The sequence below is a fragment of the Ostrea edulis genome, chromosome 6 (genome assembly GCF_947568905.1).
Source record: "Ostrea edulis chromosome 6, xbOstEdul1.1, whole genome shotgun sequence".
NCBI classification, from domain to species: domain Eukaryota; kingdom Metazoa; phylum Mollusca; class Bivalvia; order Ostreida; family Ostreidae; genus Ostrea; species Ostrea edulis.
In genome coordinates, this window is record NC_079169.1 from 3,645,121 (window position 1) to 3,661,969 (window position 16,849).

At 36.0% G+C, this 16,849-nt stretch overlaps 2 protein-coding genes across 2 annotated transcripts; one reads left to right on the forward strand and one right to left on the reverse strand.

The window, feature by feature from the left end:
* The first annotated feature begins 11,790 nt into the window (after positions 1-11,790).
* Positions 11,791-13,020, forward strand: LOC130047067 (putative nuclease HARBI1). Its single transcript, XM_056141269.1, has 2 exons — positions 11,791-12,261; positions 12,439-13,020. Exons 1-2 carry the CDS (start codon positions 11,934-11,936, stop codon positions 12,915-12,917), a joined length of 807 nt encoding a protein of 268 aa, XP_055997244.1. The 5' UTR covers positions 11,791-11,933; the 3' UTR covers positions 12,918-13,020.
* Positions 12,946-15,614, reverse strand: LOC125648113 (uncharacterized). Its single transcript, XM_056141272.1, has 3 exons — positions 14,660-15,614; positions 14,379-14,508; positions 12,946-14,228 (listed from the first exon to the last, which is right to left on the reverse strand). The coding sequence occupies exons 1-3, from the start codon at positions 14,764-14,766 to the stop codon at positions 14,034-14,036; spliced, it is 432 nt and encodes a 143-aa protein (XP_055997247.1). The 5' UTR covers positions 14,767-15,614; the 3' UTR covers positions 12,946-14,033.
* Between the last annotated feature and the right edge of the window lie 1,235 nt (positions 15,615-16,849).

The following is a 16,849-nucleotide window of genomic DNA, read 5'->3' on the forward strand; positions in this document are numbered from 1 at the left end:
CGTGAGAAGAATAATTATCGTGCAGTGGTCTTCCTTTCGACATTTAGATATATAGGGTTCACGGCGGGTGTGACCGGTCAACAGGGGATGCGTTCTCCTCCTAGGCACCTGATCCCACCTCTGGTGTGTCCAGGGGTCCGTGTTTGCCCAACTATCTATTTTGTATTGCTTATAGGAGTTATGAGATTGATCACTGTTCGTTATCTTCACCTTGCATTGACGACATATTCTCTATTAACAACAAAAATTTTCATTCATATGTTGATTCGATATATCCAGTGAACTCGAAATAAAAGACACCACAGAGTCGTCCACTTCTGCTTCATTCTTAGATATTTTATTAAAAGTAGATATTAACGGCAAACTATCTACTCAACTTTATGACAAACAGGATGATTGCAACTTCTCCATCGTCAACTTCCCATATTTCTGTAGCAATATTCCATTAGCACATGCATGTAGTGTTTATGTCTCTTAACTGATTCGATACCCAATCGCTTGTTCTGCTTATGATCTGTTTTTAAATCGAAGCACACTACTGGCAAACAAGGTGATGGTGATGGAGTTCCAACACTCTCATTTATATACAGCATTTTGCAAATTATATGCTTGTTATAATGATCTAGTTTGCCAATAAACCTATCATTAGCTCAAATGCTCTCTGACGCGTTCATACCGTTCGTTGGGTCGTTCTTGGCACACTGATTTTCACTACGGATAACCGCGTTTACCTGATCAAGATTTGGGCTCATGGTGGGTGTAACTGGGCGACAGGGAATGCTTACTCCTCCTAGACACCTGATCCCACCTCTGGTATATCCATGGGTCCGTGTTTATAGGAGTTATGAGATTGATCGATGTTTGTTATCTTCACTTTTCAGTTTCTACTTGATATAATATATATATATATATATATATATATATATATATATATATATATGTGTGTGTGTGTGTGTGTGTGTGTGTGTGTGTGTGTGTGTGTGTGTGTGTGTGTGTATAAATGACTTATTTAAACCTCTTTTCAACAATCTATTAAGTTTTGGTTTTAGCAACTTTAAAAATCCACCAATTTTATAAATTCATGACATGTAGTTTGTTTTCAAATGATTCTTAAATCCCAGTATAGGTGGACATAGACAAATAAATTTAATATTGACAAGGACACACAAATTTCCCAATTTAAGTTTTTTTGCCTTTTAATCAAACTTTGTAGCGTATGGTGAATTCACCGACATTCGTAACTTTAGTATAATTACACTGTGTCATTCACGGCATTTTTTCGTCGTTTTGCAGCTAGTTAGAATATGTCACTTCGAATTATTTCTTTGTATTGAATTTGTGATCTTGAGACGATTTTAAGATTATTTAAACGAATTAAGGTAAATGACATTATCTGTTAGTAAGCATCATCTTCATGACGATTCAGGGTGTTTCATTTTCAGTGGAAGACAAACACTGTGTATCGTCACCCTCGAATACCAAGATGAGCAACGTTGTGGCTATTTTATATATTCATCTGATTTATGAAACATTTACTGGCTGACTCTCCCTAAGCTTGTTTTTAAAGCAAAAATAATGAATACTTCACCACAGCTCTCTCGCGATTAGCAACGTTTTAATTGTAGTAAATGCGGTATTTATGAAACGTAGAACAAGCTCGAGCATATCGTATCAATTGCGAGATATGCCTATGGATAACTGTCTTTACCTGATCAAAATACAGGGCTCACCACAGGTGTAACCGGTCGACAGGGATGCTTACTCGTGCTAAGCACCTGATCCTATCTCTGGTATATCCATTGGTCCTTGCCCAGCTCTCTATTTTGTATTGTTTATAGTAGTTATGAGATTGATCACTGTTTGATATATTCACCTTTCATAAACACCATATGTATATGATAATGGAATATTGCTACACAGATATGGGAAATTAATAATGGAGAAGCTGAAATCATTATGTTTGTCAGAAGGTTGAGTTGTTTTTTGACGTTAATGTATATCTATGATAAAATATGCAAGATTTTAATAAGTTTATTTTGTTTCTATGGAATGTTTATTTCTCCTAAAATGTAGAGACATCACGATCTCCAGGTTTAAAGTGAAATAAACTAAATTTAGCAAGCTTCGCTTTTTTGTTTTCTTCATACCAACTACACAAGAATGAAACTTACCTAAACAACCATGGATTTTGTGGCAAAATTCAGCTGGCAAACAATAGCATTTCTGTTTACATCCATGTCCATAATATCCATCTGGGCAGATGCTAATACAGTCCAATCCAAATGATCCTAGACATGCTGTTTACAAATGATAACGACATTCAGATACATAATAACTTTATATATTGTATCCGCTAAACTCAAGCAAAAATATGTGAATGTAATGAAGTTAAGGTGCGATCAAAAGAAAATAACATATAAGAGAATTCATATGGAAATATAGTAATACAATAGAGAAGTGTGACCAGACGACAGGAGATGCTTATTCCTCCTAGGCACCTGATCCCACTTTTAGTATATCCAGGACCGTGTTTTCCTAACTCTCTATTTTTTGTATTGCTTATAGGAGTTATGAGATTGATCACTGTTCTTTTCCTTTACCTTTCATGTAACACAAAGAAGTGTTAAAACAATAAGAAAAATGTTACAACAATGGAGACATTTACTGCATTTCAATAGTTTCATCACAATGGACACGTATTACTACAATATAAATCATCCAATGTTGACAGCCAAAACGTTGACCAAAACATTTTAGCCTAAATTTTGTGTTATGTAAACAAAGACTTCACAGTGTATAAGTAAACAAACAAACCAGTGAAATATTAATTTTGTAATATAAAGCATCTTAATTTTCCATAGTCACAAATTTTATCATTTAAATGACACATTTTGCCCAGAGAATGCTTGATATGTGATAGATTTGATAAACGTAGATTGATAACCATTCCTTTTGAAAATTTCGACAACAATAACATACCGCAATATTTCTTTACAAAACAAATAATAATCTCTCAAAAATGGGCTTCTTTGATAATATATAACATTAATTTTTATGTGAAACACATTAGACAAGATTTTGATCATTAAACGTGAAAAACAAACTTTTGGGTGAAATGGTGAATCAATCCCTTTAAGACAATAACAAAGCGTTAACGTAATACAGAAGTGTTCAAACAATGGAGAAGTTTGAGCTAAATTGGAGAAGTTAATGAAAACTTTTATTTTAATTTTCGGTTCGTATTTTCATAACGTGTAACGCGTAGTAAACATTTCACGTTCTCGGTTTTATTGCGCAGTTTTGACCATGAACAATATTCATTTAAACCACTTAAAGAAACAGAATCTGAAATAACAAAACAAACACTTTATTTGATGCAGAGGATAACTATTCCGTGTCTTAAAACTACATGTCTATACTAACATATGTAAATTACGACATAAGTTTGTAGAAAGTGTTGATGACTAATCAGTTATAAAACTATAGACGGAATACAATGAGTTCCAAGTAATCTCCTACTACAAATAGACACGAAATTTTAACCGCTCTAATAACAACGATTACGTAATAACAACGAATACGTACTTTCACAGCGTCCTGAAACATTTCGGTAATCCTAGCAACATCTCGATTTTCCTGTCAAACTTGGATATGGAAAGACATATTGTTACCGAACGTGCAACGAAACAGGTATATATTATCACAATTCATAAAATGCTTTGTGTATCTACATATATCTAATCAGAATCCAGTTATATTATGTATATCATAAAACATATTCAAATGCTACTCAAGGGTCATTGCAATACAATCCTCCTGTTAGATTTGTTGAAAGGCTGAAAAATCCCCTTAAATATAAGTAAAAATACCATGTCTTTAAAAACTTCATTAAATACATTTTCATCGAAAGAAACAGTCAAAGGAATTCTAGGCAATATTTCTCCATAATCTTTGCAAATATTTCCTTTTATACGATATGAAATTAAGGTATATCTAGGCGTGAGATTATACACCAGTACTCTCGTGTAGTACCCCAACGTATCTCACATGATCGATTACTTCCTGAACAGATGGTAATGGTTTCAACTCTTATCAGTGTCAGATCTAAAACTTGAAATTATATAGAATATATTTCTACATTAGAAACTAAGAGACATGTAACGATTACTCTTTTTGTAACCTTAAAACAATGATCTGAAAGAGGTGAAAGTTCTGATGCACTGTAATTTGTGATATTTCATACTGTAAGTGTTAGTTTTACAGGACGTTAGATGTCATTTTCTTCACTTTTACCTAACATATACGTCAACAAGTGATTAGATATACATAATATTCCTTTAAAAGTCCTCAATTAACTATTCTAAAAATTCAAAACAAGTACATGAAAACCTGAAATCATTCCGTTGTTAGTTTCCTATTAATTTTCAATAAGATATCTAAGTATGAAACAAACGTGGATAACTCTATGGTGTCTTCTATTTCTTTTATTTTGTCTATTAACAATGATACCATCATTCAAATGTCGATTCGATATATTCCTGTGAGCTCGAAATAAAAGACACCACATTGTCCTCCACTTCTGCGTCATACTTAGATATTTTATTGAAAGTATACATTCATGGTAAACCGACAACTTAACTGTATGACAAACGGGATGATTTCAGCTTCTCCATCGTCAACTTCCCATATTTATGTAGCAATATTCCATTATCACCTGTATATAGTGTTTATATTTCTCACTTGATTGGATACGCAAGAGCTTGTTCTGAGTATAGTCAGTTTTCAAATCGACCCAAGCAACTGACAAACAAGTTGATGGCACAGGGGTTTCAACAGTCTCGATTGAAGTCAGCATCACGCAAATGCTATGGTCGTTATAACGATCAAGTTCCTCAATGGGTCACAGGCTGTCTGACATGTTTCATACCAATTGTTAGGCCGTTCTTGGCACACTGATTTTGACTTCGGATAATTCCGTTTACCTGATCAGGATATAGGGCTCGAGGCAGGTGTGACCGGTCGACAGGGGATGTTTACTCCTCCTAGGCACCTGATCCCACCTCTGGTGTGTCCAAAAGTCCGTGTTTGCCCAACTCTCTACTTTGTATTGCTTATAGGAGTTATGAGATTGATTTGTGTTCGTTATCTTCACCTTTCATGAACTTGTGCGTGGAATCAGAGTGGTGTTTAACAAACTAATCTATTTGGATGACTGATTACTAGGTATGAATATTTCCTTTTTTCCATTTTTGTAATGAAGCAACTGCCTATGATGTCAAAAAAGTCTAGTCATTAATTTATATTGTTCAAATATCATACGTTTTGATGCTGTTGATTTCAGAAAAGTTTTGATATTTCAAAGAACTACGCACGCTAACTCTCGATCCCGCCTACATTTTCAACTGATATATTTTAAAAAGCTTTGGAATTTTGCCTATGACATTTTTAAAATCCAAAGTAGAAGCCATTAGTAATTTATTATTAACATTAATACCAATGTTAATCAATTGCTCTCAATTGCATCTCCTTATGATTAGGGGGTAGGAAAATATGTTCCTTGAAACTGGACTTTAAAACATCATACATCCTTATTGATATCAATAAACAACCATTTAATTTGTCAAATTACTTGATATTATTGATTAAAAATGCTTAATCCTCATTTCTCAAACTTTAACTCCATTTGCAATTGATCATAGAGTGAACATTTTCGCTGTGTTTTGTTCTGTAAACATATCCCCTACCCACGTGAAAGTTTTGGTATACATTTATTAAATTACAATTACAATACCTGCAAAAAGGAATTTGTGTTTCAAGGGGGAATGTTTAAAGACATTTCCAATTTCCATGAATTCCTATAGTGAAATGCGTGATTTTAATTAATTAAGGAATATTATGGCATCGTAAGCTAAACACTCCAAATCATTAATATGCAGAAATATGGTATGGCCTTCAATTTTATCCAACACATCATCTAAGTGTCTTGTACTTATCCCGAAACGTTAGCTTTTACATTTGACGACTATCATATATTCAATTCATCAATTGCGATATCATTTCAACAAGTTCTGTATTCCATTTCCACCTAAACAACTCATGCTGGGACTCAAACTTTGACATAAAGTATTACCACTCAGTTAGTTTAAAGTACAAGTACATCTCAAACATGAATGTTATCGAAGATTCCTTTTTAATGATATGGGTGTAATATATTGCCTCCCATGTCTTTCTATAGCGCATTTCCCATCATAACATTACTAACCCGATGGTGCAGTTCCATGCTTATAATAAAAACTGTTTGTGATTTAAAACTAAACTATGTTGGCATTATTTGGAAAACATGACTCTCTGTTACAAGATGAATCGCCTTGTATCCCCGTTGAAACCCTTGTGTATCCTGTTGAAACCCTTTTGTACCCCGTTGAAACCCTTTTGTACCCCGTTGAAACCCTTTTGTACCCCGTTGAAACCCTTTTTACCCGGTGAAACCCTTTTGTAACCCGTTGAAAACCTTTTGTACCCCGTTGAAACCCTTTTGTACCCCGTTGATACAGTGTATAGGAGACAAGAAAACTTCACATATAGCCTTAACTATATGTAGGACTACATATACCAGAAGTGGTGTTAATCAAATGACATTTGTCTTACAATTAACCGTAAATAAACCACATTGTAAAGAATCAACAAATATTCATTATTTACAATTTTACAAATGAGTGTCATTTTATTGCACTCAAATTTCTGTGTATGAGAAAATGAAGAAATTAGATAACCCATTAGATACCCATGCAACGTATCATTTGTTTCATTTTGGATTTGACTACGAATAACTCCAATTACCTGATAAAGATATAGTGCTCTAGGCGGGTGTGACCGGTGGATAGGGGGTGCTCACTCCTCCTAGGCACCTAATACCACCTCTGGTGTGTCCAGGGGTCCGTGTTTGCACAACTCTCGAATTCTGTTTGCTTATTTGAGTTATGAGATTAATCACAGATCGTTAGCTTTGCCTTTCATACAAAGCAAACTACGACTCTCGAATTAGGAAGACGTAGCAGATTGTTACTGGACATTTTATAGCCTCAAGTTGATAGGATTTGGCATTGAGAATGGTGTCGTTTTTCAATAGAAGTCAGTTATATAAGGAAAAACGCAATGGAGCTTTCCCCATATCGAGGCTTCACTCAGAAATATGGTTCTAGATTAATTCTTCCGAACGTCTTGCTTTAGAATTAGACTCCCCCATTACTTGTACCTTACAAAGATTTGTCCCAAGTAGTATTTATAATTTTGAATTTTCTCAACTCTTTTTCTTTCTTTGATTTTCCTTAAATACATTTTTAAGTTAATTTGTTTCAACATTGTTTGTCATTCACAAAATAAGTATTGGAATTAAGTTAATCTTATTGTACGAGTATATTATGAATTGTATCAGAGTAGGCTGATATTCAAACATGTGTTGCTTTCATTTAATTTCAGTGAACTGTCACCTTCGAATGAAGTACAAAGAATTGTCAAACCAACCGAAATTCCAAAGAAAACACCAAAAACCCGTGAGTTCAAATTGTTCGAATGATCTGGTATCAATGATGAATCTCTTATAAAAGTACATGTCAAACAATCCCATCCACCTAAAAATTAGAATGTAAAATAACTACATGTTTTCTGTGAAACCTATCGACTTCATCAACATCTTCGACGAGATCAGACGCATTTTCATCCTGAATAAAAATCCTATCATCAGGATGCAACTGGTGTTCAACGGTGTTGCTGAATGCGGGCTCGTTAATAACAGCCTCTTCGGGATTTCTAATTTTCCTATTATATTTCACTGAATTTTACGGCCGATTTTTATACAATGGCCGCGGTTGTACCCTGGTAGTTTCGTCTTCTAAATCATGTGAATTGTTGCTGGTAAGTACTTAATGTTTCTACTCTCCCCGGGAAAAGTTTCAGAATCAGTCCTGCCATGTCGATGAGATGGTTTCAGTTTTATCTTGCTATAATCGCTGCTGAAAGCAGGCATTTACGGTTGGGTGTGCTGTACGAGAAAATTTAACGGATCGTAGTCACCAAAGCGCTTATTGAATTGTCTGTATGTGTCTTGTGAATGAGATCGTGAACGAGTTACAGGTTTTCTTTTCTTAGCCCTATGTTAAAGTCATTTAGACCGTACATGTCTTCCAGATTCCACTGCTGGTGTGTTTCGTTCCGATTCCCGTTCTGATTCAACTTGACTTTTGCCAGAATGGTCCTCTTCTGAAGGACACAAAATCACTGCAAATAATTCACTAAGATAAATTGGAGAATGAAGGTGTATATTCATGAAAATTAAAGATAACGAACAATGATCAATCTCATAACTCGTATAAGCAAAACAAAGCAGATAGTTGGCCAAACACGGACCCCTGGACACACCATAGGTAGAATCAGGTGCCTTGGAGGAGTAAGCATCCCCTGTTGATCGGTCACAATCGCCGCGATCCTTATATCCTGATCAGGTAAACGGAGTTACATGTATCCGTATCAAAATCAGTGTGCCAAGAACGGTCTAACAATCGGTATGAAACACGTCAGAGAGCGGTTGACCCAATGATAGGTAGTATTGGCAAACTGTAAAGAGTTGGCTAGTACAATATTGTAATGTGAATTGTTTATCTAATGAGTGAATTCATCTATGAATAAAATCAATATTTGTTATACCGACCATAGAATTTGCGAAATGCTGACTTTAATCGAGACTGTTGAAACCCCTTACTACAAACTTGTTTGTCAGTACCTTGCCTGGATTAAAAAAAAACACCTGACCAAGCTCTTACGTATCGAATCAGTTGAGATATATAAACACCATATGCAGGTGATAATGGAATATTACTACATGTACATCAATATGGGAAGTTGACGATGGAGAATCTGAACTCATCCCGTTTGTCATACAGTTGAGTTGTCAGTTTGCCGTTAATGTCTACTTTCAATAACATGTTTAAGTAAGAAACAGAAGTGGACGACTCTGTGGTGTCTTTTATTTCGAGCTCACAGGGATATATTGAATCGACATATGAATCTGGGTATAGTCAGTTTTTAAATCGAGGTAAGCTACTGACAAACAAGTTGATGGTACAGGGATTTCAACAGTCTCGATTGAAGTCAGCAATTCGCAAGTTCTATGGTCGTTATAACGATCTAGTTCGTCAATACGACCTCACATTGGGTCAAATGCTGTCTGACGTGTTTCATACCGATTGTTAAGCCGTTCTTGGCACACTGATTTTGACTGAGGATAACTCCGTTTACCTGATCAGGATATGGGGCTCACGGCGGGTGTGACCGGTCAACAGGGGATGCTTTCTCCTCCTGGACACCTGATCCCACCTCTGGTGTGTCCGGGGGTCCGTGTTTGTCCAACTGTCTATTTTGTATTGCTTGTGGGAGTTATGAGATTGATCGCTGTTCGTTGTCTTCGCCTTGCATGAATGAAAGGTATTATTGTTGATAGACAAAACATCATCGATATATCCAAATGTCGAATTGAAGGTCACAACAAGAGATTTTCTCTCCTCACGTAGAGGTTTTTGAATAAATCTGCTTCATATAAATATAAAAACAGACCAGACTGTTGGAAGACCTGATCACCAAAGACCACGAATATATTGTTAATGAGGATTTCTTCAACCCCCAGGGGCCATGATTTGAACAAATTTGAATCTGCATTATATCAGGAAGCTTTCATGTAAATTGCAGCTTTTCTGGCTCAGTGGTTCTTGAGAAGATTTTAAAAGATGTTTCCTATATATTTGCATGTAAAACTTTGATCCCCCATTCTGGCCCGATCCAATCCCTGGGGGCCATGATTTGAACAAACCTGAATCTGCATTATGTTAGGAGGCATTCATGTAAGTCTCAGCTTCTTGGCTCAGTGGTTTTTAAGAAGATTTTTAAAGATTTATCCTATATTTTTGTATGTAAAACTTTGATCCCCTATTGTGGTCTCATCCCACCCCAGATGCCATGATTTGACCTTAGCTTAAATCTGCATTATGTCAGGAAGGTTTCAAGAAAATTTCAGCTTTTATGGCCTAGTGGTTCTTGAGAAGATTTTTAAATGACCCCACCCTATTTTTGCATTTTTGTGATTATATCCCATTTGAAAGGGACACGGCCCTTCATTTGAACAAACTTGAACGCCCTTCACCCAAGGATGCTTTATGGCAAGTGTGGTTGAAATTGGCCTATTGGTTCTTAAGAAGAAGATGAAAATGTGAAAAGTTTAAGACTACGACGACGCCGACGACGACAGACAACGGACAAAGGACAAGGTACGTTTGGGGCCAAATTTGGCCCCACCTTCAAATTAAATGATATTCCTCAAAATTCTTTCATATGGTGTATACTTCCATACAATGGTTATGATGTCTTCGTAAAAAGCTTTACTTATGTATAATACATAGGTAAATACAGCATAGTTTACGATAACGTTGTGCCATTTTGACGTTACTTTATGCGACGTCATGAACAAGAAAGCTATGCCATGAACTCAATATGAAAATAATTCAATTTATGTCGCCATATGCTCAAAGTTTTATGAAACAAATGTGCACTATAATTTTTATTTGAAAAGTTTAATTGTCCGTAGCCAGTACATCTCGGTTGAGATGCAGGTAATTCTTCTCTTTCCAACTCTCATACTATAGATAGTTTGAAGTAACCAATGTACAGGGGAATTCCACATTCAACAATACCATGTACAAAACAACGAATTAGCATATTTTTATATGACGGAATTGAAAAACTGAAATTCAAGTGACGTTGATTAACATGAAATATTATGAACACATAACCGCAATATATAATAAAATATTTAGTACAATGCTAGCTTGTACAGTTGGTGTAATTTGAATAGGCCTTTGTTTCATACTATGACAATTGCTTAAAAAATAATTCGAATATATGCAAACATGTCGTACCTTCATTTCTTATTTGAAAGCAGTTTACGTGCACATATACAACATTTGAAATTCGATTATAATGGGGGTTTAGCAGACTGTGTATTACCTTAGAAGTACAAGTAGCTTCTAGTTAATCGATATTTTGAACACGTTAACCGTTTTTTTTGTTGTTGGTTTTTTATTTTGTAAAAATATTACGTCACTTTGAAGTGAACAGTGACTTCACATCTCACGTAACAATTGTACTACCTTGTAAGCTTATGATCAAATGTACTTCTACTTCTACTAGGCTTAAGGCAATCCATAAAAATCAATCAGAAAAGGAGTTGAGGGGCTGTAAACCAGAATTTTCCTTTTCCACGTGAAGCTGAAGTGAAGTGTTTGTGCTTTACAGGAATAATTGATCACAGGCACCTGCATGGAGTATGGATATTATCCACCCCTCCCTTCCGATTTTGTTTTTGCGTCGATAATTTTCCCCTATCTATTTCATTTCAATTCGTATAAAGTTTTAACGTGTTGTTTATTGGTGTTTTGTTTTTGTTAAGCTTTAGAGATTAGCCGGGAAGCTTCTAACGGTACAGTATAATAAATGTGTGTATTTTATACCGCGCCGGTGTTGTAGTGTAGGCTTTTCCCCCGCATAGACTTCCCCCCGAAAAAAACCGGACCCGGGATAGATTTCCCCCCTTAGGGGGGAAACCGCACCAGCATATGATTCCCCCATATGTACAAAGTCAGTATAGAGTTTTCCCCCTGGGCGGAAAAACCGCCCTGGTATTGAATTTTGCCCCTCCTATTCTATACTGGTACGGTTTTTCCTAGGGGGATTCTATGCCAGGCCCATCTTTCTGGGGGATGTCTATCCAAAACCCGTTTTTTCGAGGGGAAAGTCTATGCGGGGCCGGGGAAAGCCTATACTTCAATCTCCATTGAGTGTACATATGTAGTAATTTGTAGTAATTTATTTTTTCCATGTTGTAGGTAATGCTTGTTCTTCGATTTTATGCTTCGGGGAGTTTTCTTGAGGTAATTGGGAACACGATGGGTGTAGACAAAGGCACGGTAAGCAGAGCTGTCACCAATGTCACCGAAGCTCTCCTGTCTAAAAAAGACCAGTTTCTGCGGTGGCCTACACAAGATGATATGATGAAGTCGAAGAGAGCCTTTTTTATGCGTGGAGGATTCCCAGGGGTAATTGGATGTGTCGATGGTACTCACATAAGGATACAAGATCCAACTCTAGACGAACTAACTTACGTCAACAGAAAAGGGTGGCACTCAATCAATGTGCAAGCTATATGTGACCATGAAGGTAGGTATACTTCATGCCACAAACCGTGAATTTCATAATTTCCTTTTCAACCGGTTATGATTATACATCTTATATGTAATCATTACAATACGTGTTACTGTACCATATCCATCATCGTCGTATCAGGACAAATCATCAGCATATTTCATGTAACAAAAATATATCATTGTATTTTAGGAAAATTCATTAACATTGAGGCTCAATGGCCAGGAAGTACACATGATAGTCACATCTTCCGAATGTCCGATGTCAGTTTGTATCTCGAGAGCCACAATCGAAGCGTTGATGATGGAATTCTATTGGGCGACAGTGGTTATGCAGCATGCTCTCGGTATCTGTTAACACCATACCTGCACCCTGCAACACCCTCCCAAGAAGCATTCAACTCGGCCCATTGTAAGACCCGTAGCACCATTGAAAGAGTTTTTGGTTGGTGGAAGAGATTTCATGTTTTGCATGGTGAAATAAGAATGAAGCCGGGTAAGGTTTGTAGAGTCATTGGAGCCTGTGCCATATTGCATAACATAGCACTTCTGTTAAAGGAGGATATGGAGGGCGATGACCAACAAGACGGAAATGGAGTAGGCCATATCAATTACAATGGACCCGAGGACGGAAGAGTTTTGAGGAATTTCATCACCACAACATATTTCTAATTTCAAGTTGAATATGTGCCATGGGGTTTAACAACAAGAATAACTCTTGGTGCAGGTTACGATTTCAGTTATTTTATTCCAACGTATGGTGTCTCCATTTATATAGATGACGATGATCTATAATGAAAATGAAACATTCGCACATGCAATGCCTCTCACATACGATAATTTGAGCAATAAATTAATATCATATAGATTTAAAAAGGATTTAATTCTTATACCAGTAATATATCGTCATTTCCCGTAAAGGAATATGTAGCTGTATATATAGTATCTCGGTGCGAGATTCAACCTGATGTACTGTGTTACCAAAGTCAATCTTGTAAAATATTAATACGTAAATTCCGAGTTACCCTAAAGTTATTTCCCTTTGTCGAACTCTTTCGCATTTTATGATGCATGGTGGGTACACAATGTATACATTATATCGTAGACTGGCACTGTACATAACGATTACGTACGATTAATATAATGAAAGCGTAACTTTTGTTTATATCAATCACTGGTATGCATATTCTGGCCATATCAAGCATAATTTGTTTGAATAAGATCATCAAATTAGCTATTAAATCATTATTCGTTTCCTCGTCGACATGAGTGACCCTTTTACCAAAGAAAGATGGCAATTAATTTGTTTGAGCCATTTTGTTATTCAATATTCATAAACTCACTAAAGTTGCCTTTTCCCTGATATAGGATGGTCTCATAAACTCTGGATATCATCTTCTAAGAAATAACACAACGATAGTAATTAGCAAATGTACCCACTGTCATCATATTTTGCGTCATAATTTACGGAAGAGTTCGATAAAGGGAAATAACTGTTGAGGAACTCGGAACTTCCGTATTGATTAGTGTTAATCCTCTTTGTATAAGTTCACACACATGCGTTCACAACTACCACTCCCTAAAAACTCGTTCTTCAATTTCTGATAAAATACTCATCCTACAAATATCTATCTCAGCAAACACTATTCACAAAGACATTACATGACACCACGTACAAAAGAGTTAAATGACGAATACGATGAATATGTATAGATGGATTAGTACCAAGGTGAAAGAATGAATGAAATTGAATTCATTCTCTAACTTTTCCCTCTTGAACAATGTCACCTAAATTTCATTGATAGCCTGTAAGGCAAACATGGCACTTTCATTTTGGCTTACATTCTGTTTTAAACATTCAATCTTCAGAGACAGCTTTATATTTCTTAATTTCAAGTTTTCTTTTTCCATATCGTCTCTGTCCATTTCCTTTTTTAATTTCATAGTCTGGAGCTCGAAGTGTGTTTTATGACAACGTAATACCTGTAATGTTTAATGAACGTAATATATTTTCAAACTCAAGGTTTTGCACCATGCTAGTAATTTTTTTAAATTTTATCTGTTATTATCAATATTATTCTTTTTTTTCTTCCTTTTTACATATTTCTCTATATTATTATACGTATGTGTCACCTCATATTGCATTTTCTGCAATTCTTCCATTGATACTTTTTTCCTCCTCTTTGGTTCACTTTTTACATTTTCGGAGACAGCAGGTTCACAGTTTTCATGTATCCCGTCTGCTTGGGGTACAGTCAGATTACTAAATCAAATGCAATATATTATCTAATTTGATACTTACAAAGAATTTTCTGGTTGGGAAGATTGATGTCAGCCTCAGTTGATAGTTAACAACATTTTGATTTTAGCCTGGACATACCATACTGAACTTTCATTATACTTTTAAGATATACCTTTCACAATTCGAAGTACATGCAGGTTCAGGTATGGAAGCTGGTACTGAGTCCACAGGATCAGTTGTCTGCATCTCAGTAATAGTGAGTCCAGAAGGATTTTCCATCACGACTGTACTTAATGAAACTTGAAAAATAAATTTTATCTCAGCAATGTTATAGTCGACTTGGTATAATCTTTAAACATGTATTTAAAGAAAAGAAATTGCATTATACTACTAATTATTTGCATTCACCTCAAAATCAGAAAATTCGTCGTGAAATGTCATTTACAATCATGTTCTTCAAGTCAAAATTTATGTTGTGTATGTGCACATTATGCAATGCATATTTATTGTTTTATCCGTGAATAAAGATTTATTCAATTCATTTAATTTATTTGTTAATTCATTCTGCACGTTGGGATAAAATCGAGTTGCACATAATGAGATTGATTGATTGAATATTGTTTAACGTCTCACTCGACAATATTTCATTCATATGGAGACGTCACTACTGCCGGTGAAGGACTGCAAAATTTAGGCCTATGCTCGGTACTTATATGGCCATTGAGCAGGGAGGAATCTTTATCGCGTCACACCTGCTGTGACACGGGACCTCGGTTTTAGCGGTCTCATCCGAAGGACCGCCCCATTTAGTCGCCTCTTACGACAAGCAAGGGGTACTGAGGACCTTTTCTAACCCGGATCCCCACGGGACCACATGATGAGAGATATATAAATAAACTAAATACTTCTAAAACATTTATATATTTTTCTTCTTCACAAGTACATTGTACGGTTGAAAAGCTACATACTCGATGTATAACTTTCCACTAGACCTATTTTGCCAACAACAAACTGGCTGGACAGGAGCGTATAGTGTCGCCTTTTAAATTTGTTGGAGGGGGGAATTGAAACTTCAAAATTCTAACTCTTTGGAGGGAGTGTTGGGTGTTCGTCCTTCACCAGTTGTTCAAGCTTGCAATCACTTATAACGTCAAGGGGGGGGGTCAAGATATCTTTCTATGAAAATGACTGAACTTTATCATACGTTCAAAATTAACGGAAATTAAAGAAAATAAGCCTTGCCCCCCCCCCCCCCAAATTACAAAATTGTCTGATGCCGGAATGCAAGGTGGTCGATATAAATGACGTCACAATTTTATAAAATGTGTGGTGATGATGAACTCTTTACTTTCACAGTGTAGGCTTAGTCTGAAGCGAGTTAAAGGCTTTTGAAGGTTGATCTCATCGAGAATTTATTCGGAAATGTAGCAAACAGAATGTTTATTTCGTAACTGGACTTTTCTAACAACAAACTAGATTATTACACAGCTCTCGGGTCTCAATGCAGTGAAAGGGGTTTTATAGAGCCTTGCAGGTTTATAAAGGGGCTATGCATACATGTATGATACCAGTCTCACTACCGTAACTACTCTTAGTTTGATATCGATATATATATATATATATATATATATATATATAATCACATTTGATGCAAGAAAATTTAAGTTTGTGTTATATGCTCTCAAAATCCTAAATGTTTGACATGGTGGGCACCTCCATGCTCTTTATATGACGTCATCATTTTGTGTGTGTTTTGTCAAACGACAACGTAAATTTAGAACATAGACTGTCAACGTTCTTATGAAATGAACTTGTAAATAATATTAAATGCAATCGCATTGCTTCAGATATAAGAATTATTTTAAAATAATTCCGAGTTTAATTGCATAAAGTCATACATAGGCCACGAATGCGTACATTACGGTATATATGTACCTGCAGAGGGTGGCATTGACTACTAGAAGTCACCGACAATGCCACTGAAGTTTGGCCTGTCTTTCATCATTCCGATGATTTTCTCCTCAGCGGCAGTCGGTGGCTTAGATGGGGGTCCTCCACCTGTCATCTTCAACGACTTCTTTGCTTCGCTGAAGCTCTTCTTTGCCCCCCTGCTGTAAATTCCCCCACTTAAACTTGACCTGCTCTACTCTCCTTCCCTGCACACCCATTGCATTGATGTTTTCGGTGAGCTCCTGCCATTTCGCGTTTTTCTTAGCGTTTGTTATTAGATTCGAATGCTTGGCCTTTAAAATATGTTCGTTTTTTTTAACAAAATTCGTCAGCACGCTTATCTCTGCTAGGCTCCAGTTGCAACTTCTGCTCTTTTTAATAGTGGCCATCTTTTTTTCAGTAGGGAAGGTAA